The sequence below is a fragment of the Mustela lutreola genome, chromosome 3 (assembly GCF_030435805.1).
Source record: "Mustela lutreola isolate mMusLut2 chromosome 3, mMusLut2.pri, whole genome shotgun sequence".
Lineage (NCBI taxonomy): Eukaryota > Metazoa > Chordata > Mammalia > Carnivora > Mustelidae > Mustela > Mustela lutreola.
In genome coordinates, this window is record NC_081292.1 from 141203464 (window position 1) to 141228703 (window position 25240).

At 36.1% G+C, this 25240-nt stretch overlaps 2 protein-coding genes across 9 annotated transcripts in view; one reads left to right on the forward strand and one right to left on the reverse strand.

The window, feature by feature from the left end:
• The window catches only part of GPR155 (G protein-coupled receptor 155), a 42325-nt gene extending 29222 nt beyond the window's left edge, over positions 1-13103 (forward strand). The window contains exons 12-16 of one of the 2 annotated variants that reach the window (XM_059166998.1): positions 2892-3028; positions 4707-4802; positions 6832-6896; positions 8392-8529; positions 11124-11256. In XM_059166998.1, coding sequence (XP_059022981.1) covers positions 2892-3028; positions 4707-4802; positions 6832-6896; positions 8392-8529; positions 11124-11169 — 482 coding nt within the window. In that variant the 3' untranslated portion in view covers positions 11170-11256. Of the gene's footprint in view, positions 1-2891; positions 3029-4706; positions 4803-6831; positions 6897-8391; positions 8530-11123 lie in introns of both variants that reach the window. The other variant, XM_059166997.1, reaches the window with a different exon arrangement.
• Positions 13104-17899: 4796 nt separating this feature from the next.
• The window catches only part of SCRN3 (secernin 3), a 28068-nt gene continuing 20727 nt past the window's right edge, over positions 17900-25240 (reverse strand). For all 7 annotated transcript variants that reach the window (XM_059167004.1, XM_059167001.1, XM_059167002.1 and 4 more), the window contains 2 exons: positions 24209-24389; positions 17900-20435 (listed from right to left, as the gene is read on the reverse strand). In XM_059167004.1, the coding sequence (XP_059022987.1) occupies positions 20265-20435; positions 24209-24389 (352 nt within the window). In that variant the 3' untranslated portion in view covers positions 17900-20264. The remainder of the gene's footprint in view (positions 20436-24208; positions 24390-25240) is intronic.

Below are 25240 nucleotides of genomic sequence, written 5' to 3' on the forward strand. Positions count from 1 at the left end.
TAAGACTGCATTTCTGCCTTTCCTGCCTGGCTCAGTGTGGCCATTTTCCCCTTGTTGTGGAAGAAGCAGTTCAGCTAGTCTTCAGTTCTTTTCAGAGAGAGTTATTCCATAGAGAGTGGTAGATCTAGTGTGTCTGTGGGAGATGAGTTCAGGGTCTTCCTCTGCCACCATCTTGGACCATCCCCATGCATGCACAATGGATTTCAAATTATTGAAAACAACTGAACACACTTAGGTGAAATTGCAGTGCACTTTCATTGATTATGCTTATTTATAATTAAGTTAAGAAGGAAAACGCCCCAAAGCCATCTTCATGACAAAACATATGTCAACTGTATTGTTGCCAAAGGCATTTCACTTTTATATAAGAAATGTGAGGATTATAAATAACGATGTACACAAATCACTTAGCAGAGTGTGTGGAATACATAATAAATGCTCATTAAACAGAGTTGCAGTAGTAGTGGTTGTTATGAGCCAAGCAGGTTTTATATTTGGCTGCTCTCTGCTGGCTAGCAATGAATCTTTTTTTTTTTTTTAAAGATTTTATTTATTTATTTATTTATTTATTTGACAGAGAGAAATCACAAGTAGATGAAGAGGCAGGCAGAGAGAGACAGAGGGAAGCAGGCTCCCCGCTGAGCAGAGAGCCTGATGCGGGACTCAATCCCAGCACCCTGAGATCATGACCTGAGCCGAAGGCATTTTTTTTAAAAGATTTTATTTATTTATTTGACAGAGAGAGAGAGAGATCACAAGTAGGCAGAGAGGCAGCAGAGAGAGAAGGGGAAGCATGCTCCCTGCTGAGCAGAGAGCCTGATGCGGGGCTCAATCCCAGGACCCTGGGATCATGACCTGAGCCAAAAGCAGAGGCTTAACCCATTGAGCCACCCAGGCAGCCCGCTAGCAATGAATCTTAATAGTGGAACTCACACTTCTATAGAAGGAAATGAAAATGTATCAGATGTTGAACCTTCACTGACTTTCTGCTAGGAAACCCCATTTGGCATTCAGTTCAACTGTCTTTCAGTTTTTTTATGCCACTCACTTAAACTAATGTTTCTTTACTTTACCTCATAATTCCCAAGGCTTTCCTCCTTATGTTTTCTCCCTACGCAATACACCTAATAATAAAGTCTGTCGACGACTTCAATGTGTAATTTAACATTTTTGTGTCTCTGAAAATTACGTTATGCTCCCCTTATCTGTCATTTTCTTCATGAATAATGATGATTCCTGAGAACTCTTTTATGTAAAAGCGTCTTACATTTTCTGATCCTATTTGCAAAAGTTATACAGAAAGAAAGCCATCATGTATGGACTTCATCTACTCATGTAATTTAGTATCATTCCTTAAGCCTGAAATAAAGAAAGGTTGAAGGAAATCAAACTATGAACAAGTGAGAATTTTTAGAGTTTAGCAGTATAATTAATTCCTCATCCCCAAAACACTGGCACAGCACAAAGGCAAAATCAATGTTGCAGTGTGTAAGAAAGGTAAATGAAAGATAATAAAGTTTATTTTTATCCATTTTTATAGTATCTGTACTCAGTATTTTAAGACCAGGCTTCTTATATATACTGAGATAGAATTTTTCTACATCAAGATATACACAAATAATTATTATTAAAGTAAGCTCATACTAGAGAGACAGTTTGGCAGACTGCCTTCTTTTCACATAGCAACACTGTGCACTTCCCTGTGCTGTTTGCCAAAATGTTGGGCCATATTTCATGACTGTGTATGTCCTTTTCTGGAAACAGGCTCTAGGAAATACAAATTTTTATGATTGCCTTGAGGGTTAAGAGCTGTAAAATTGTGGTTTCATCTTTGACTTTTAAAAATCAGACTGTATGTTCAATTAGACATCCACTTTGTAAAAAATATTTTCCCCTGCTTTTGAGGCCATGGCCATATTGGAGCTGAGGCAGGAGAGCACAGGTTTCTTGGGAAAGGCCCCTCCCCTTTAGGCCAGAGAAAGGTCATACCTATAATTTGGACTTGCTTCTGCATGTCAGCAGAATGGTGTTTAACAGTTCTGATTTCTTAAAGGTCTTTTCTAAGGCAGGTTTTAAACTCTTTAATGAAAAGCAAGGGAGAATAGTACATTTGTGTTACATTTAGCGAAACTAGGATATCCATGACCAATATGTAAATTTGTTACCGATGAATTACGAGCTATTAATTCAGCTTTAAAAAAAGAAATCAAAATATAGATATAGATAGGTTTATAATATATAGCTAATGGCTATAATAACAGCTGATGGCATGAGGGAAGCATCCAGTATTGCTAAGCTAAAAAACAAAGAAACAAACACACAAGCGGGCTGCCAAACTGTGCCTTTGTTTGATCCTACTTTAATAAAAAGTACTTGTGTGTTCTTGGTATAGAAAAATTCTGTAAGTCAAGGGAACACCTGGGTGGCTCAGTCAGTTGAGCATCTACCTTCAGCTCAGGTCATGATCCCAGGAGCCTGGGATCGAGTCCCACATCAGGCTCGCTGCTCAGGGAGAGGGAGAGTCTGCTTCTCTCCCTCTCTCTCTGTTGCTGCTGCTCTATCAGATAAATAAAATCTTTAAGAAAAAAGAAAAGAAAAATTCTCTAAGTAGATACAGTAAACCTGGTCTTAAAATATATATACGTTACACTGTTGGCTAGTGTAGGAGAGACTGTGGCATCCTCCTTGTATTTTTCCAGATGCAAACACTTGACAAGTAGAACTCTCCTGAGACTACATGAAAGAGCCTCCCTCAGATTCCTTCTAAAATAATAAACTGATTCTGAGCTGAATGTGCATATGTGCTGGTTTGCTTCGAAAGTCATTATGAATTTAAAATGCATTCAAATAAAAAGCTCTGATTACAAATTGTTGTACTTACTGTCTTATAGATGATCATTGTGTGAGTCGCTGTAACTCCCAGAGCTGCATGTTAGTCCAGGAAGAAGAGCAGTATCTACAGAGCGGAGATCAGCAACTGACTCGACACGTGTTGCTGTGTTTACTTCTCATTATTGGCCTGTTTGCTGTAAATGTTTCCTCTGATTTTTGTTTGGGGGCCATTTCTTTAAATGTTTGGCAAAGATTTTATTCAGGCATCTGGGGGAAACTTAGTTGCTGCTTCTGGGAGGGGTGGGAGGCAACCAGGCCAGTTTGAATCCCGACCTTGAGCTGTTTCGGGGAGCAAGGGAGGTGAAGAATTCACAGCACTCTGTAGCCTAAATGCCCCAATAGCCTATTTGGTTTAGTCTCTGAACCTGTAATTCGGTAAGATCAGGTATCTCCATGCTGTGTATAGGGCTGCTTATTCTAACATATTCCTTGCAAGACCAACCTCAGTGGATAAATGCCGACATGGTTTCGCAGGAGACATTTGTCAGATAAATAAGCTTTTAAACAGAATTTTTTTTTTTTTTTTTATAAGAGTGTTTTTTTTTTTTTTAAAGATTTTATTTATTTATTTGACAGACGGAGATCACAAGTAGGCAGAGAGGCAGGCAGAGAGAGAGAGAGGAGGAAGCAGGCTCCCTGCTGAGCAGAGAGCCCGATGCGGGACTCGATCCCAGGACCCTGAGATCATGACCTGAGCCGAAGGCAGCGGCTTAACCCACTGAGCCACCCAGGCACCCTTAAACAGAATTTTTCATTATGAAAATAACACAACCACCTCATACCATGGATAATTATAAGATTACTGCCTTCTATTTTTAATACACCTTTCCTGGTTCTAATTGTCATACAGATTTATACCCTGTTTTGTCACCTGTGTCAACCATTTTCATGTTGCTACATAGTCGTTCCTAACTGTTACTGGAAATGGCTCCTCAATAAACCATAGAGGAGATACATTATAATTTACCCAACTACTTTCTTAGGGATGGTTATTCCTAGTTCTTCAAAATGCTTAAATAGACATCTCCATGTAATATTTCTGTGTGATAGACTCTCAAAGTTGGGAAATCTAGACCAGAGAGTACAAATATTTGGATGCATTCTCTCAAATTGTTTTCTCAAGGAGTAGTATAGATTTGTCAAAGTACTCTCACCAGCTCTGAATGTAAAAATTTTTAAATTTTATCATTTTGTAAGTGAAATGCAGCATTTTTTCAATGCATTTCTCTGATTCCTGGGGGTTTTTAGAATGTTTTATGTCCTCTTTTGTGCATTATCAGTTATTATTATAGAATTCTTTGAGATGGTTCAAGTGTAACTTGCCTAGAGATGGGAGGTGGATCGTATAACGTATGAAGAAACCTTTTCACATGGGGATGCTGGTTACATAGAAAGCGATCAACCAGCACCATTTTAACTGCTATTTAAGAAAAAAAAAAATCAAAAAATAAGAAATGCTGCCAAGAACTGCTGCTTAGCCATGTGATTGTTTTCATTGTGTAGAATTAATTTTAAAATCAGTCCTGTCTTGGGCTAGTCGGCAGACCTGATGTGTTATGTAAGCTTCTGTATTATAGCGCATGTCTTCTTGCTTCAAGTCTGATCAAATTAGATGCTGTTTGAATGACATCTGTCAAGAGGAGAGGTTGAAACCTCTTGTTCAAAAGACAAAGCCTCTATATTCTCTCAGTGTTTTTCCTTTTAGTCTTTTTCTGCCTAATTATTAAGCAGATAAGTTATTGTACTGTGTTCTGGATAGGGAGAAATGATCAGCCAGCTTCATTTTAAAATACTATTTTCTCCTTCCTTTACAGAATCTTTCCAGTTGTTTGTGGTGGCTATTCAACCAAGAACCTGGAAGGCTCTATGTTGAGTTACAGTTTTTCTGTGCTGTGTTTAACTTTGGCCAGGTATTTATTTCCTGAGAACTTTGATGGCTTTTTTGTTTTGCTTTGTTTTCCTGGATGGGCTGTTTAGAGGGTAGTGGTGCGGATGTTGTTGTTTTCTTTTAAATCAAAAGGGTTTAGTTGGTTTGCCAGCTGCTGGTATGTGTGGCAGCTGACAGCTGTTGCCGGTCTCCATATTGGTTCAAGTCATCAGAATGCACACGGAGTGTTTCAATCAGAAACACCAAATCGTTTTTTGCTTTGGTTTTAAAATAAAGAATGATAATTTAAGCAGGGACAAGATGTTCCAGTTTCTTTTTAAACTTTGTGACTGTCTTAATAAGTCACTTTGGGAAAAAGAGTTACCTTCCCTGAGCCTTTAGTTTAGTCACTTAAATTGATGAATGTCATTTCATTTATATTTCGATGTTTCTTGGACAATAGGTACTTAAATCTTTTTTAGAAAATCTTGTGGTGGGTAAATAAATTTTGACCAGGGATAGTTAGTTACTGTTCCTTGAGGACCTACTACTATATGCCAACCATTATTAAGCATTATACATTAGTCATCTTACTTAAACATAAAGAATACCTACAAAGTAGACATTATCATTCCCAGTTTACAAATTAGAAACTAAAGTTCCATGGAGAACTAATGTAATAGATGTTATTGTTTTTATGTCACTATTAAAATAATATTTAAGGATAAGTGATATTTCATTTATTGTATTGTATTGAAGATACTTTTATGTGTAAAGTTCAAAATGTTGATTGTTTTCAATCCCTTACCTTTTAATTAGGGAACCTTAGTCCCCAGACTAAGTATCAGGTTGAAAAAAATACTGTGTTTGAAATCACTGGTTTTAATAACCGACTGAGTCAGTTAACATCTATCAGTAAACACTCCTGCACATTTTATCCTAACATTAATTTCTTGAAATATTTCTGGTTTGTTTAGCCATTATTGTGGGAGCAAAAGGACTCTGTCCCGATAGATAAGTGACCTGTTCAGTTTATTACAGATAGATTCAAGTATCCCGGGCTACTTGATGCCTACCTCACTTTGTGACTCTGTGTGAGATCTGATTTTGTGCCCAAGACCTATAAAATACTAGGTTGAAAACTCATAGTTTCACTCAGCATTTTGTATTCAGCAAAGCCACTCCAGGCTGAGTCACCCCAACACTGGGACTGAGAGGGCTTCACAAAAAAGCTAATGCCAGGAATGTTCCATTTGAAATGATGCCCCCTCAGCTAATGGCCCAGGTGTTTGAAAGGAGAGAGAGAGGGAGAGAGAGACCCTCCCCACACCACCAGCACCACCACATCCCATCTAGGTGTTAGTAAGATCATTACTTTTACGTTGTTTACAGTTTGGGGGTAAAGAAAGGTAGATCCTTTGTGCAATGTATTACATTCTCCATCCCACCTGTCACGCACCGGCACTTAGATCCTTATCCCGCTGCGCCTGACGAATGGCAGTTCCCAGCCTCTTGCCTCCCCAAGCAGGCACAACTATCCAGATCTGTGGCTGACTTCCAGTGCCAGTTTGCTTCGTCACTCCCAAAGTCTTCAAAGCCTTTCTGTAAGCACCTAGCCAACTTCATTTCACGTAAAGTTCAGTTACTTCCTTAGAACCAAATACTATATAATTCTGTAATTTCTGAAGTGTTAATAGAGAAATAGTAAATACCTAAGCCCAATAGGAGATCATTTATTTTCTTTTTTTAAAAAGAGGAAAAAAAGACATAAAGCTCTGAAAAGTTTTCATTTTTCTTCAGTAAGCTAGGATGCAGATGTGGTCGCTCAGGACTGGTTTAAACCAGTGCTCCAACATAATTAGTAAGATGGAGACTAGAAAGAGGCCACCAAGTCATACCTGCCTCCAGGCATTAAACTTTATAGAGGGCCTGTCTTTTGTGTTCCATTTAAACTATTGCTGTAATCACTATGGGTTTGCTTCCCTCAGCACTAAATATGGTGGTTTCCGTAACTTCCCAGTCCTTAACATTCTAGTGTTGAATTCATAACTGTAACCTTTCCTCTTCCGTAGGGATTTATTTCCTTTGGCATCTTCGGATTGGACAAACATTTAATCATTCTGCCTTTCAAAAGAAGGTAAATTTAGTTTTGAAATAAATCTGTATCTGTAATGACAGATAATGACAAGGCCATTCTATTAAGATACTGATATTTTTTAAACCTTCAGTAACTGCTAGGAGACTACAGAAAGGGTAAATTTTAAACACTGAAGAAAGGTTATATGTTGATTCACATATCTTTTGTTAATAACTATGGAGAAAATATTGGGAGAACTCTGATTAATCCAACATTGTCATTTGCATTTTAACAAGAAATGATGGATGCAGACTTCTACCTATGCCATTAACTACGTAAAGTAAAATGAAACTTATAAGTGTATTTAGAGGGGCACCTGGGTGGCTCAGTGGGTTAAAGCCTCTGCCTTTGGCTCAGGTCATGATCCCAGAGTCCTAGGATCGAGTCTCGAATCGGGCTCTCTGCTCAGCGGGTAGTCTGCTTCCTCCTCTCTCTCTGCTGCCTCTCTGCCTACTTGTGATATATGCCTACTCTGTCAAATAAATAAATTAAATCTTAAAAAAAAAAAAAAAAAAGAAGTGTATTTAGAAATGGAAATTATTGATGTTTTACCCCCAAAGGTCTGTATTTGACAATATAGATTCTCCTTTGATATTAGGATTTCTCTTTCTATCAAACTGACAATTTATAGAAAACTCATTCTCTTCTTTCTAAATTTTTTTTAGTTGCTTGATGAAGAGTTTCTTTGGATTCAGATTGGGAATTTCTTTGTAATAATAATGATAGTGTGAATACAATAATGAAGTGGGAATTCTCCAACTTGGGAGTGGCAGGAAAGGGGGGGCACAAGACTTTGTATATCCTCATTTGTTTTCAAAGTCAAAATTAGTAGAAATTGGAAGTACTAGTGGATTTTATCCAAACAACTATATAAAGAGTGCCCAGTAGATGGTCACTCTTCTTTCTTTTCCTTCTTCTTTTTTGTCATCATTGATATCATTACATTATTAAGATGTCGCTACTAGGGTCATAATCATTTCATTAAAAAGAAAAGCGTAATAGAAAAGTCACTGAACTTAGTTATCAGCTTCATAATGTTGACTGGGTAAAAAAGTCAACAGATTAATTGTCCAACGTTACAGAACAGAATCATTCTGTATTCCAGATCCCAGTATTTGTCTCCGTGGTACTGAAATTGGAAAATGATTAAATAGTTGATCTCTGTAAATTATTTTTGCAGCTTAAAACAGTAGAATGTAGAATAAGAAAAGAACTTCTTTTATTGGCAGAAACTGAAATAGATCAAATATATCAGGAGGGTTTATAAAATGTTCAAGCCTCAAGTCTCCCACCCTGCCTCACATCACCCCCACCCCACCTGCTTGGACCAGGAAACCAAACGCAGGTTATGTCTTTGCTTCAGAGACTAACCATATCTGCATGTTGAAGATGATATCTTTGGAAGAGCCATGTTGATGGAGTGATAAGCAAGAAGGGGTTTCCCCTCAGTGTTTTCCTTTCCTTAAAAGTGGCCTCCATAAATTTTGGTTTTTAGACTTGAATTCCTATGGAATAATAAAGAGACAGCAGAAAACAGGGGTTCTCCTGTTCCTGAGGAAATAAAAATGACCTGTCAACAATTTATCCATTATCACCGTGACCTCTGTATCCGAAACATTGTCAAGGAAAGAAGGTAAGTACAAATTCCAGATAATTATATTTTTGATGATTAATTTTGGTTTGTAACAGGCTAAGTAATGTGGTTGTAACTAACTACATGGTTATTTTCAATAGCATATTTACATGTAAAAGTTAAAATAGCTATGGGTCAGTTTATAATTTAAGGAAGAGCATTTATAAGATTTTTATAATTTCTAACTGTTATATAACTTCTGATTTCCATATAAAATGTGAAAACTAATTGAGAATGAATCAAGATGTAGTCAAATATTAACATTCACTTCATATTGGCCATTAGTATCTCTCATAAAACTACGAGATACACTGAATTTAGATGTGGCTTTCTATTCTCCATCTCCTACCGGTACGTTATTTCATATTACTAATGACATTGTCAAGAAAATGAAATGAAATTGTCTTTTAATTAATTCTGCTGCTTATTTTTCCCTTCAAGTCCTAATCTTCAGTCTATGACATCATATTTATTCTTCTAATCCTTAAGGTATGGAGCATGCAGCAGGAAATGAATGTTACAGTGCCATGACTTTTGGTTGTTATAAAAGAGGGAAAAAAAATAACATAAAGAGCCAAGTACTTTCATGTCTGTAACTGTGTATTTGAAAATTTATGCATATTACCACTCAGATGCTATATTTATACATATTTACACATATTATGACAGTATATTTTATTATAAGTATATAATTTTTATTTTTATAAATAAATAAATACTTATTTTATTATGAATATATAATTTTTACCAGTATAATTTTATTATTATGCCAGTATATTATTATAAACAAAAGGTAGCCTGGTATAGCTAGTGGAAAGGGGACTCACTGGTCAGACACTGATCCCAGAGGCCAGCTCCTGAGTCTGCCACTTACTAGCTCTGTGAATTGGGCCAGTTCGATTTTCTAAACCTTTGTGTTCCTCTTTTCTAAAGTTAGATAACACATCTTTGAATTGGATAGCAAAATCTATATGATGGCCCTGTCCTCGCTCAGTTTCTGGGAATGGTCAACTATGAAGAAAAGTTAGTTTCTTACCCTTAAAGACCCATGAAGAGAATGATTTCAAAGTTCCATCTGTGGATACTTCCAACGATTTACAATGATTTTTTTTTTAAAGAAGAAAGGGCACTCCACTTAAGAAAGGCCCACTGTGACAGCCTACCTTCGGAAGCATGGCTTTTGCTTCCAGATGAAGAGGCTCTAGCTGGTGGCCCTGTCCCTCCACGTTCTGTACGGCAGCACATTCCCTGCCACTCTGTATGGCTCCGTGTGCTGCGATTGGAGCTGCCTGGTCAGTCATCAGGAAGCAATTATTATTCAGTTGGTGTCTGGGGTTATAAGGTGTTGGGCCATAAGTTAAAAATCCACAAGCAGGGAGAAGGATCAGACAAGAGGTTGTAATAGCCAGGCTTTTGTTCAAAGTGATATCTGTTGTTGCAAAGCAGAAATTAAGACGTTACTAAGCAAAATACTGATGTTAAAATATTTTATGTCCTTGAGAAGATCTTTCATGTCTATTAATCTCTTTTCTAATTTTTATATGGAACGCTGTATTCATTGGTGGTTAACTGGTCTAAAATGTTTGTCACCTTTTTCTCGTTTCATCTTGATTTTCATCCGCTGTTACATGTTGTCAAGCACCGCAGGTTTTACAGCTTGACTAATGCTTGTGGACAGACTCATGTTATCTCTTACCTATTTGTATGAAAACCTACAGAATTCCTTTAATTGGTTCTTTTACATTTTCCTCCCCCATTGTTTATTTTGTCATATGTGAGGTACCCCTTATTTGCATTAGGAAGACAGATTTTAAATAATCAAGAAACAGATTCATTATCAAAGTACATTTTCAAGACCCAACATTTGTAGCAAGATAGATCACACTTCCTTACTTCCTAATGCATATTCTTTTTTTTTTTTAAGATTTTATTTATATATTTGAGAGAGAGTGAGCGAGATCACAAGCAGGCAGAGAGGCAGGCAGAGAGCTCAGCAGAGAGCCCGATGCAGGGCTTGATCCCAGGAGCCCGGGATCGTGACCTGAGCCAAAGGCAGAGGCTTAACCCACTGAGCCACCCAGGCGCCCCCCCCCCCCCAATGCATATTCTTGACGAATGTTATCAGTAAGGTTGTCTTGCAGCAGAAGGCAAGAAGAAAGACTACTTGTGGGCACTGTGATAAACAGAAAATAATGATGTTTGATTTGAGTAGTTTAGTTAAAATGTCACTTCTTAGGAGCTTACAAAAAATATTATTTAATGTTCCTGAGATAATTAAGTGACCTCTTATACCTAAGAGTATAACTTATGAAATGAACAATATTCAGCTGTCTACAGAATGGATCTGATTGTAAAAGACCAGGTACTATAAAAAGAATGCTTCTTTGTAGACACATTTACATTATGTCAGGGTTTTTTTTACAGGTTTCTGTTTTCACAAGCATTATTGGCATTTTTTTCTGGTGGATCTTTCTAGGGTCAGGTGAGTTAACAAACCCTTTATATTTAGAATAGTTTCATTCCTGCCACACTTTTAACTATCATGCTGTGTTTCCCTGTCTCCTGTTTTTCCTTGCTTGTCCTCTATCATGCAGTGCTGATACCAGGTTTACAGAACATATGGGTGAAACATTCCTTTGACATACAGGTGTGGTGCAAAGACGTCTGCTGGGACCTTCTGTGGCTGTGACCTGGTGAACTGGCTCATTGAAGTTGGCCTTGCCTCTGACCGCGGTGAAGCTGTGATATATGGAGATAGACTGGTGCAAGGGGGAGTCATCCAACATATTACCAACGAGTATGAATTTCGGGATGAGTACTTGTTTTATAGATTTCTTCAAAAGAGTCCTGAACAGAGTCCTCCTACTATTAATGCAAACACGCCCCCACAGGAAAGATATAAAGAGATTGAGCATTCATCCCCATCCCCTCGGACCTAAGTTATGAAGGAGACAACCCCGGGCCATATCCTAGCCCCAGATCTGTTTCTTATAAGCTGTGTGACCTTGGGCAAATCACAACCTTTCTGAATCTCAGTTGCCTCATCTGTAAAATTTGGTGAGATGTGTTCCTACCCCATGTGAACATTTTGTGATTTCATGTGTATGGAAAACTCACAGGAAACTGAGTTAGGAAAAAGAGAAAACCAAGTCAAAATTTAAAGTTCTGATAGTAAGTATAATAAATACTACAAACTAGTTATGTCAGCATTTTAAAACATTGCTTCCTGCATCTGTTTGCTATAGTTTCAAAGTCGACATCCAATGTACTTGTGCTTTAAATCGCCAAATTTCGCAGGTATACTGCTGGCAGGAAATGGACCTTAAATTATGACAGCTTTGCACTTACTGATAGCATCTCCTGAAAAAGAATTTTAATGATTCTGATAAAAGGGCTCCTTATTCTGTTTTTCCCATTTTCTTGACAAACAGCACTCATTAAAACTAGAAGCAATATTTTTTTAAGTTCATTTTATTCTTGCTTTTGTATCCGAAGTACTAATCTGTGCCACACAAGGCAAATAAGAACCACCATAAATAATATCTTCAAAATCCATCAACAGAAGTGTAATCTTTAACTTTTGTACTTAAGAAAATTTCATCAGTTCTGTTTAAATTTTATCAACAAAATTATTTTCATATATCAATTCTGGTATATGCACAAAGCATTACAGTGCAGAAAGATAGCCCTATCAACATATTCCCTGTAGTTAAAAAGAAAAAAACTATATAGTTCAAGTCAAGATTTTAAAACATCCTTTTACATCTAGAATTTGGTCTTTTTAAAGTAGCCATGTATAAAAATCTATAAACTTGAAAATTATTCAGTGTTGCCCTCAGATAAGCTTTATCTCCAGAAAATTAAGATGAGATCTATTCACGTGACCTTTGAACCTCTGCTTAATTATTAGGTGTTAGTGCTTATTTAAAACATGTTTCAAGTATTTATTTTTCTCATATTTTTAATGTCTCATGTAAAAGCCATTTAGAGAATAATTTATAGATTTAAATCATTGTCCTTTTAATGCAACAAATATGTAATTTAAAAAAAACAACAACCTGCATGGAAGCCTGGTGTATTTAATGAGTAAATTACACTTTATTGTGTAGTATTAACCTGTACCAACTTTATATTATAATTAGGTGATGAGGATGTTTTTTCAGCAGAACTATGTTGCTGCAAGACCTTTTTTTTTTTTTTTAATGACCATATTATAAGTCTCAGAATGCTCAGGAGTAAGCATAAAGTTTCACTGTTATACAAGGAAACTTTTATACTGACAGCAGTACAGATATTAATTCACATGCATGCAGGCAACTCAAACTGGAGAATTTGTTTTGTGAAAAACGCATACTACACATGTTCTATTATTTGCATGAAGGGAATAAGCATCTTTTTCCATGGGAAACACTAAGAGAAAACTCTGGATCGGAACGATCTGAGGTTTCAGATAAAGGCTTTTTAAGGGATATTTTTAGGATTATGGATATGCTAATTTTATTAAATAAAAATATTTGTAACTTTTACTCTCACTGACAAAGCAAGTTTCTCAATAAAATACCTATTTTAACTTGCATTGCCAACATCTTTTCTTTGAGTAATCTGAAAAATGGAGAAGCCATCACCAAGGTCTTTTCTTTAAGTTTTCAATGTTTTTAAGATTTTATTTTTTTAGAGTGAGACAGAAAGAGCATGAGCAGGGGGAGGGGGAGAGGGCCAAGGAGACTCCCCACTGAGAGTGAAGCCCTTCATGGGGCTTGAGGTGGGGCTCGATCCCAGGACCCTAAGACCATGACCTGAGTCAAAATTAGATGCTTAACTAAATGAGCCACTCAGGTGGCCCTCAGTGTTTTCTTAAATGGGTCTCCTGAGATTGTTCTGTTCTTTGTGACCCTATGCATGGGGATCCCGTATGCACAGAGCTTTGCCCAATAATGCACTCAGTAAGTAATTTTTATTAATGAATTAATATGACAGAGTCCTTTTCACATTCCATTATATTTAATATACAGGATCACAGCTGAGAAAATTACCTGATAGAATTTTTATTAAAATCTACCCCTTTTAGGTGCTGGGTTGGCTCAGTTGGTAGAGCATGCAACTCTTGATCTCAGGGTCATGAGTTCAAGCTCTGTGTTGTGTATAGAGAACTTTAAAAAAAAAAAAAAAACTACCCCTTTTAGGCTAATATTCAATATGTAAGTTCATTTCTTTGTTCTGATTAATTCCATGACTACATTTTGTTTAAACTTCAGTAGTTTTAGGGGCACCTGGGTGGCTCAGTGGGTTAAAGCCTCTGCCTTTGGCTCAGGTCATGATCTTAGGGTCCTGGGATCGAGCCCTGCATCGGGCTCTCTGCTCAGCAAGGGGCCTGCTTCCCCCTCTCTCTCTGCCTACTTGTGATCTCTGTCTGTCAAATAAATAAAATCTTAAAAAAAAAAAAAAAAACCTTCAATAGTTTTAGAATAAGGTAGAGTGTGCTTGGTATTTAAAAAAAAAAAAAGAAAGAATGATGATTAATGACATTAAGTTTATAAGAGCAAGAAAAATGTAAAACTATTACTTTACATGTTTGCTATGCAAAATATAGCTCTTAGTTTTTGCCCCTTCAATTTTCATATGATGTAAAATATTAAATGACTTTAGACCACTGGTCATAGGTAGTCAAGTGATGTCTGGTGGTTGGAAACACAGTTCAGGATCAGAAATGTTATCACCATTCTTCAGGAAAAGGTGAGATGATCAATTTCTATGATTGGGGGGTGCCTGGATGGCTCAGTGGGTTAAAACCTCTGCCTTTGGCTCAGGTCGTGATCCCAGGGTCCTGGGATCAAGCCCCGCATTGGGCTCTCTGCTCAGCAGGGAGCCTGCTTCCCTTCCTCTCTCTCTGCCTGCCTCTCGGCCTACCTGTGATCTCTGTCAAATAAATGAATAAAATCATTTTTAAAAAAACTTTAAAAAATAAAAAATTAGAAAAAAAATTTCTATGATTGGTATGAGAAAACCCTGAAGTAATTAATTAAAAAGAGAAAACATTCACTCTGTTGAATCTATTTCTGGCAAATTTTACAAGTAGAAACTAAATTTCCAAAATTTTAGGCTGCATAATTATTTCTAGGACAAAATTTTTGGTTGATCAACAAAACTAAAAGACAATCTACTGAATGGGAGAAGATATTTGCAAGTGACATAACTGAAAAAGGGTTAGTATCCAAAATATATAAAGAACTTATGCAACTTGACACCAAAAAAACAAATAATCCAATTAAAAAATTGGACACAAGACACAGACATTTCTCCAAAGAAGACATATAGATGGTCAATAGACACATGAAAAGATGCTCGACTTCACTCACCATCAGGGAAATGCAAATCAAAACCACAGTAAGATGTCAGCTCACACCTGTCAGAATGGCTAAAACCAAAAAACACGAGAAACAAGTGTTGACAAGGATGGGGAGGAAAAGGAACCCTCATGCATTGTTTGTGGGAATACAAACTGGGAAAATGCAAACTGAGGAAAACAGTATGGAGGTCCTTCAAATAATTAAAACTAGAAAAAAATAAAAAATGGAACTACCATTTGGTCCAGGAATTGTACTGAGTATTCACCTAAAAAATAAAAAAACACAAATTTGAAAGGATATATGCATCCCTATGTTTAATACAGCATTATTTGCAATAGTTAGCCAAATATCTATCAATAGATGAATGGATAAAGATGAGGCATGTGTGTGTGTGTGTGTGTATATATATATTCATTATTATATAGAGAGAATATATGTATATATGTATATATATATTCAATATATATATTCATTATTATGGGTGAACTATATATATATATACACACACACACACATATATAAAATATTCATCCATAAGAAAAAATGAAATCTTGCCATTTGCAACAACATGGATGGATCTAGAGAATATGATGCTAAGCGAAATAAGTCAGTCAGAGAAAGACAAATACCATATGATTTCACTCATATGTGAAATTTAAGAAACAAAACAAAGGGGAAAAAAAAAGAAACCAAAGACAAACTGTTAACTATAGAGAACAAACAGATTGGGGCAGAGGGAATGATGGGTGAAACAGGTGAAAGGTATTAAAACTACACTTATCTTGGTAAGCACTGAGTAATAGATGGAATTGTTGAATCCCTATATTGTATACCTGAAACTAATACAAAACTGTATGTTAATTATACTGGAATCGAAATAAAAATAAAATTTTGGTTGAAGATTAATACATAAGTTGCTATTTTCACCAAAGATCAAACAAACGAACTTTTTCTAAAGTACTCAATTTATTAAATTATTCCTTGGGTTTATTACATCATGGTAAATATAAAGCCTATCACTTAAGGGTTCACCAAAAAGAAAAAAACCAAAAGCTTAATTTTAGCTACTAAATTTTTTTATTTAAGAAATACATGAAATTTAAGAAAACCTTAAATTTTCTAAACTATACCACAAGGCATTAATTACCCACACAATTACCAAAACCCAAATACCACATTGGATTTAGAGAGTGAAAGTCTCCCAAACGGTTTCTTAATTAATTCACACATCCTTACAATAATCCTTGTATTTAGGGAGTTGTTATTCCCATTTTGAATATGGAAAAAGTCAACAAGTTGACCTGTGACTTTACAAAGGTTACTAAGTAGATAAATTGTCTAAGTAATTTGCTCAACTTTACAGAGGACTGTATAAGTTACTTCCATCAGCACTCAAATGCTCATTTAGCAAATATTTACTGAGCATGTAGCTTGTGCCAACACCGTGTTGAATACTGAGCACACAACTGTGGGAACAAAGATGGTTCCGAGCCTCATAAAGCTTCTATATTACTGTGAAAGACAGGCGTTAGACACATAATTACACTTGTGATCAGGATCACATGTGGCTCTGAGAGTGTGTAGCAACAGACTTGACCCTGTGGTATGGGGAAGGCTTTCCTGAGGAATTCATGTTTCAGCGAAGTTCTAAAGGTTGAAAGGAACTACTGACATAAAAGAGGAGCACACGAAAAGAATGATGCAAGTAGGGGTTTATAGCCATTGTGAAAGAACTGGGCACATTCATGGATTTGGAAGAGCAGCATAGGAAGAGCTTTTTAGAAAGGGGAATGCAAATTTATGCTGGCGCTGTGGAAAACAGTATGGAATTTCCTTCGAAAAGTTAAAAATAGAATTACCATATGATCCAGTAATTCAGCAACTGGGTATTTACTCAAAGAAAACAAAAACATTAATTTAAAAAGATATATGCACCCCTCTGTTTATTGCAGCATTATTTACAATAGCCAAAATGTGGAAGCAACCCAAGTGTCCATATATACATGAATGGGTAAAGAAGTTGCAGTATGTATACATACAACGGAATATTATTCAGCCATAAGAAAGAAAGAATGAAATCTTGCCATTTGCACCAACATGGATGGACAGACGGTAAAATGCTAAGTGAAATAAGCCAGTGAGAAAAAAACAAATACCATATTATTTCACTCATATGTAGAATTTAAGAAACAAAACAGATGAACACCAAAAAGAAGAAACAGACTTAAGTACAGAGAACTGGTGGCTGCCAGGAGGGAGGTGGATGGGGGGAATGGATGAAATTGATGAAGGAGGGCGCCTGGGTGGCTCAGTGGATTAAGCCGCTGCCTTCGGCTCATGTCATGATCTCAGGGTCCTGGGATCGAGTCCCGCATCGGGCTCTCTGCTCAGCAGGGAGCCTGCTTCCCTCTCTCTCTCTCTCTCTCTGGCTGCCTCTCTGTCTACTTGGGATTTCTCTCTGTCAAATAAATAAATAAATCTTTAAAAAAAAAAAAAGAAATCGATGAAGGAGATTACAAAAAAAAGAAAAAAACACTGGCAAAACTGTAGTAAGATATAGATGGGAAAGATCAGCAGGATCTTTTTGATAGTTGTTAAGGATTGGGACTTATTTCAATGATTCTTTAAAAGAGTTTTAGACTCAACAATAAGAAAAGGAACAACCTGATTTTAAAAATGAGCAAAAGATCTGAACAGATATGTCACCAAAGAAGATGGCAAATAACCATATAAAAAGGTGCTCTGCTTCGTATATCATAAGCAAATTAAAACAATGAGATACTACTACACACATATGAGATGGCCAAAATCCAGAACACTGACAATACCTAATGACAAGGATGTGAAGGAACAAAAACTCTCATTCATTGCTGGTGGAATGCAAAATCATAGTCACTCTGGAAGATAGTATGGCAGTTTCTTACAAGACTAAACATACTCTTAGCATACCATCCAGCACTCATGTTGCTGGGTATTTACCCAAATAAACTGAAAACTTATGTCTACACAAAAACTGGCACACAGATGTTTATAGCAGCTTTATTCATAATTGCCAAAACATGGAAGCAACTAAGATGTCTTTCAATAGTGGGCATCAGCAACCAAGATATCCAGACAATGTAATGTTATTCAGCACTAAAAAGAAATGAGCTCTCAAGCCATAAGAAGACATGGAGGGACCTTAAATGCATATTACTAAGTAAGTTAAAGAGCAAATGAGAAAAGGCTACATACTGTATGATTCCAGCTATGTGATATTCTAGAAAGGGCAAAACTATGGAGACAGTAAAAAAGATAAGTAGCTGTCAGGGATTTGGGGAGGGAGAGATGAATAGGTAGAGCACAGATGATATTTAAAGGAGTAAATCTACTCTGTCTGATACTATGATCATTAATACACATCATTGTAGTTGTCCAAACCCACAGAAGGTACATTGAGTGAACCCGAATGTAGACTATGGATTTGGAGCAATAATGATATGTCCATATAGGTTCATCAGTTATAACAAATGTACTGTTCTAGTGTGGGATGTTGATAGAGGGGGATGCTGGAGGTGGGACAGGAGGTATATGGGAACTCTATTTTCTGTTAAGTTTTGCTCTAAATCTAAAACTTGCTATAAAATATATTTTCTTAAAAAGTTTTAGGAGGGGGGCGCCTGGGTGGCTCAGTGGGTTAAAGCCTCTGCCTTCAGCTCAGGTTGTGAACTCAGGGTCCTGAGATTGAGCCCCGCATCGGGCTCTCTGCTCAGTGGGGAGCCTGCTTCTTCCTCTATCTCTCTGCCTACTTGTGATCTCTGTCTGTCAAATAAATAAATAAATAAAAATCTTAAAAAAAAAAAAAGTTTTAGGAGGGCAATTCATAATTAGATTTACATTCCTTAGAGATCAGTTAGTCTGTGGAGACCCATGTGAATGGAGATAGAGAACAAGAATGGGTATAGGAAAGAGTTAGCTGCAGTTGTCCAGGTGAAAGATGGTGCTAACTGAGTCTAGGGTGGTGTGGGAAGAGAAAGAGAAAATATGTTAGCCCTAGGGAGAGAAATAAGATTCAAGTATGTGTCCCTGGATAAATGAATGGACTCCTTCCCCTTAGTTTCCTCATATATTAAGAGAGAGAAGAGAGGTGTAGGGGTTGGCCAGGGGTCTTCATGATTTGGGGAGAAGCTAACACTGAACCATATCTAAGGCAAACAGAATTAACTGAGTCCTTGAGACAAATATCTTTTCATTTGTAATGGCAGCCCTGTATTAGACAAGAACAACATCAGACAGATTATGGTTGTTATGAAAGAACTTTTAAAAAAAATTTCCTGGCACTCTTTAGATACAGTGATCCACTACTTTAGTCATAATCCTAATTACAGTGACAGTAACCAATAAATATGATAATACCTAAAATAGATATTTGTAGAAACCAATAAATAGTGTTATTTTGAGTTGGATTTTTCTTTTGTTTATATTTGCAATTTTGAGTCCTCTCTACATAACTTTGACAAAGTTTTATAAACTTTGGGTAGATATTACTCATTTATAATGTTCACAATACGCTATACACTATAATGTTCTTAACGTTCATAATACACTAACGATCCTATTCATTGCCACTGTCTCACTCCTGTTGCTGTTTTTAACTGAGTGAACAGAAATAAAATTTGAGAAAGATTTGAGACACATAAATAGTGTCTCCTAAGATCTCGGTTCCCTTATCCCATTTCCTAATCCCCAGACAAGCTCTTCTAAAAATATTAAAGCCTATAAAGATGCATGGCTGAAAAACTGCTTGATAATTAGAGCTAAAAGCTCACTGGTCAGCCAAGCCTTGACAAAAAGCATGTTTGAGTTTAATAAAAGTGCATTTGCATAATTAATACATTATAATAAGACAATGTGTAAATTTAGGATATTTTGTTAGAGATGATTAGTATGTGCCTAATGAGAAAAACTCATTACTTGAGAAACAATATTTTCCATTACTAAAGAAAAATCTGCTTTCTGTAAATGAGAAAATTATTTGAGGCCAAACATAACTATAATAAACATAAATGTATGTATTATTTTAATATTTTTTGTTTTATGAAGAATTAAATATTTAATTATTATAATTTTTAAAAGGTATTATGGCTAAAAAAAAAATAGGCAAATAAATACATGAAATACCTCCTGGCTATCCCATGATATACATGCCTAATTCCAATGTTATTTTCATTCTCAATATTTCAGCAAGGCTATATGTAGTTCTCATAGGCCATTAATGTAAATGCTATTAAAGAATAATCAGATCTGCTTAAATTAGGTTATCATTTACCAATAATAACATTGTGATAGATGATAGATGATAGGTGATAGATTCTGACTTTAAAGAAGATTGCTCACCATACATGACCACTAAGGACTAATGTTTGACTTATAAATTCTAATTTCATCTTTTGCACACTGAGGAAAGAGATTAACTATTTTATCCACATCAAGGTGCTTGTTTTGAAGAATTGATTCCATCTCTTTGAATAGGTCTTTCTCCAGTTTCTTCATGTTGTCCAACAAGGTTTTGGCTTTTTCCTAAACAATTAAAAATAAAAATAAATAAACACATACACATACACATACAAGTCTAACCAAATTCCAGCTCACCTCTACAAACAAGATTTGTTCATTCTGGGTTCTACTTCTAGTTTGGTTCCCTTCCTCTTATTCTTTAGATATAGAAGGAATGAAATGCTTTGGGAAAAATCATTGTTCTAGATTGAATTAACAGATTAACCCCAATTTACTAGGTATTTTAAATTGAAAATAGTAGAAAAGATAAGAATAGTTGTGTAGGATTAGTCTATAAGCAAGAAACCTAAAAGACAAATAATAGGACAATTGAAATTATGAAATTGTGATGGGGAAGGTTGCTAAAAATTGAGGCTAAGATCTTTATGAAGTTGGAGCTTCTATACTTAAAATCAATATTATCAGATTAAAGAAAGGAAAAAGAACAGCAATATTCAAAGGAAAGAACAACTAAAAGAAAAGACATTTTTTCGATGATTCCTCCCTGTGATTTCTCTGTTTCAAGAAGGGGGGTAGGGGAACAGTCATGACTTTTACAGAATGAAGCAATTTTTAAGTTATTGACGAATTACCATAACCAGTTTTAGAATAGGTACTGAAAGGAAAAGTATGTAAGAAGAAAGTTATTAGAAAATAAGGATAATTTTAAAAATCTGAACAATTATGGGGCAGAACTTCACAAGACAAAGATTCTTAACCTTAATATGGACTTTAAAATAAAATTGTATTGACTTTTTCTAAGAAACGCTATATTAGATAACAGTGGGAAAAATGTATTTTGTCTATAAATGGCATTGGAATAATTAGTCAGCTCTTAGAAAACAAAGAGTAGGATCCCTACTTCATAACAGACACAAAAATAAATTTCCCCAAATTAAAGAACTAAATATTTTTTTCAAATACACATATACATACTGGAAGAAAATACAGAAGTTTTATTTATTTTGAAGTGAGGCTGGCCTTTTCAAGCATAAAATCAAGATGCCTTAAAGGAAAAGACTAACAAATGTAATTGACTAAACATAAAACAATGAACTGAGACAAAAAATTTGCAATATAACAAAGACTCAAAATTCACATATTTTTGCCTCTTTGAAGCAAAAGGCAAAAACAACCAAGAAACCACTGAAAAGTAGGCTAAGGAAAAGAAGCATTTAAGTCATTTAAGAGGAAATACTAATGGCCAATAAACATATGAGAAGATTTCTAACCTCATTAATAATCAAGAAATGTAAATTAAGGGGCACCTGGGTGGCTCAGCTGGTTAAATGGCTGCCTTCAGCTCAGGTCAAGATCTTACTTAGGGTGCTGGGATGGAGCCTCCTGCTCTTGCTTCTCCCTCTTTCCTCACCCCTCCCCACCACTCATGCTCGTGATCTCAGGCTCTGGCTCTCTCTCTCTCTCAAATAAAATCTTTAAAAAAAATGTAAATTAAAAGTCAGTAGCATTGACTCTAAGACATAAAAGTAGATTAGAACCAGAGAAAGACAAACAACGTAAGATTTCACTTAGACGTGGAATCTAAAAACCAAAACAAATGAATGAACAAACAAAAAGCAGAAATAGACCCATAAATACAGAGCAAACAGATTGATGGCTGCCAGAGGAGAGGGGAGTGAGGGGGAGCAAAATGGGTGAAGAGGAGAGGGAGATACAGACGTCCAGTTATGGAATGAATAAGTCATAGGGATAAAAGGCACATAAAAAATATAGTTACTGGTATTGTAATAACATATGGTGATAGACGGCAGCTACACTTGGGGTGAGCATAGTATAATGTACAGAATTGTCCAATCTCTATACTGTACACCTGAAACTAATGTTAATATTGTGTATCAACTATACTTAAATTAAAAAAAATAGACTAGAACCCAGCTCTTTGACACTTCTTCCCTTAAATTCTATTCTTTCCACTGCTTTCTGTTGTCAATCTAACATTTAATGTCTATTAAAGCCTAAAATAGTAACAACAGCTTTTAAATTTTAATTTCAGTATTGCTCAGAAAACTGTCAATCAGCAATTTAATGAAACAAAAATTTAATAATAAGTCTACAAAATCAACCTACCAGACGCAGCATTAAGGGGGAAAGGAAGCTGACAACTCTTGAGAACTATAGTAAGCAGTTAGTGCAGTGTGGAGGCTGCTCAGGGAGGAACAAGGGAAAATGCCCCCAGAGCCAACAGTCTGAAACACATCACTGAAGAACGTGAGCAAGAAGAGCCAAAGGGCTCATCATTCTTCACAGGGCTGTGCTGAGTCTAGAGGGTAAGCCAAGCCCACACAGTGTACGGCAGTGTATGGCCAGTGGACTGCGCTCTCATCGACACATGTGATGGGCTTCTAAGACAAACTGCTTGCCTCTCACTCCATGCCACCAGGCTACAAAAAGTGTTTATGCTCTAAGTTTTCATTTTCGTTTAAAGATTTATTTAAAGGAGGGGAGGGGCAGAGGGAGAAGAAGAGAGACTCTTAAGCAGACCCCTTGCTGAGCATGGGGCCCACACATGGCCGATGCTGGGCTCCATGTCGGGCTCAATCTAATGACCCTGAGATCACGGCCTGAGCTGAAACCAAGAGTCACATGCTAAACTGACTTTGTCACCCAGGCATCCCCACAGTCAAAGTTTGAAGTGAAAGCAAAGTAGCCCAAAATAAATTAAGAACAGTGTCAAGAATTCACAGCAAATAGAAGGTCTGGACAGAACTCTCTGCTTTTAAGTGTAAGCAAAGCAGGTCGGGGAATGGCAACTGTGCCAACATACTACAGACAAAAGCAAGTAAATAATTACCTGAAGGACAATTAATTTAATTAATATTACATAGAATGTATGTGTAGATACATATATGTATATATATAGTATATGTATATGTATATACTTTGTATATACATATAAAGTATATGTATATACTTTGATGAATTAAAAGAAATTATAGATGATAGAAATCAGGAGCTGGTATAAACAGGTGAGAAAAGGTATAAGATGGCCAATCTTTTCCTTCACTGAAGGAAATGAGTTGATGGTTCTGCAAAAAAAAACTTTGGGTAGCCCTTCTATTTCCTTCTAGTCTATTTTTTAATAGACTAGAAGGCTAACAGACCTCTAAGGCTGGATGCCTGGGTGGCTCAGTTGGTTAAGCAACTGCCTGTGATTCAGGTCATAATCCTGGAGTCTCACATCAGGCTCCCTGCTCAGCAGGAGCCTGCTTCTCCCTCTGACCCCCCAACCCAAGCATGCACTCTCTCTCTCTCTCTCTCTCTCTCATTCTCTCCCAAATAAATAAAATCTTTTTAAAAATCAATCTAAGGCAATATGATTACAAACATTATGTAAGAGGCCATGTTAACTGCCCTCCAGTAGCTTTGTCATTTTTGGTGTGAGATATAAATGAAGTAAGCTGCTTAAACTACCCAAGCCTCAGATTCCTTATCAGTAAAATGGATATAATAATAGTAGCTGCTCACAAAGAATGTGAAGATTAAATAAAATATTCTGCGTAATGGTACCATGATCCTGGTGGATAGTAAGTGCTCAGTAAATGTGAGGTACTGTTACTACATTTAATACATTAACTTCCCTGAAAGATTCACAATGCATTTTTAACAACTATTTTTAAACTTCGGTTACAACTCTATAATCTAAACATCTAAACGATTTTTAAACCTATTTTTAGATGAAGGAAGGAAAGAAAGCTGAAATTCCGAAGTTCAAAATGTGGATTGAATCATACTTGAAACTATTCTTAATGACAAAACAGAATATAATTTAATCATACCTCCTTTTTATCTATTACTTCCAATGCCTGTTGATGTTTTTGGTAGAGTGGGTGTCTTCTGTCAGGCTTAAACTGAAAACGTGGCTTCTTTTTAACTGGATCTTCATGTCCAAATGTTGGTGAACTCGTATCCAAGAGTTGTGGAATATTTGGTACAAATATGAAAGGCTTAAAAACGGATCTAGAAGAAAAAGTCTTCAATAATTGGCTTATGGGGATATAAAAATATTTAGCATCATTCTAAATCTTTTAAGATTCCCTCTAGTTTCTATTAATTTCTTACATATTAGTTGTTCTTGTCATACTAGTTATACCCATGCTGTCTGTCTTGGTACACTGGGCTCTTCTTTGGGGCTGGGAAACACACTTTTTTTAGCCCTGTATTCCCAGGAACCTAACAAAGGGGCTGGCACAGAAACAGTCCCAAGTGAAATTATAGTTCATCATTTTATACTGCAAACTCCACAGCTGAAGGGTAAGAACAATCCTCAGTACTACAGATTGAGGATTAGGATTTGGAAAGAAAAAGAGCAGCAGTATTAATAAGGTATTCATGAGTCTCATCCAATATTCTTGAAAATATCTTTACTAACACAAAAGACCATAATACCAGGAGATAGTGACTATAAGATCATTTCTAAATATAGTGCACATTAAGTTCTATGAGAGACACTAATGACTAGTCTGTACAAATCCTATTTGAGATATAACTTCAACTACTGATGGTTTAAATTTTATATGCGTGTATTTTCTAGATATGAGTAGATAAGTAACCACCTAAATCTGGCACAACTACATCATTTAATATTTTACTGTTATTAATCATCTAATATTGTAATATTGAATCTGCAAAAGAAAACCATCTACCTTACTTTTCTTGACAACTTTAAATATATGTGGGGGAAGAGATAACTGCATATAAGAATCTGTTAACATATTGTAATACTGTACTATAAAAATGAAAATAGCTATGGCAGTTATGTACATGTGATAATGGAATACTACAACCTGAACAGAAAATGCATACAAAAA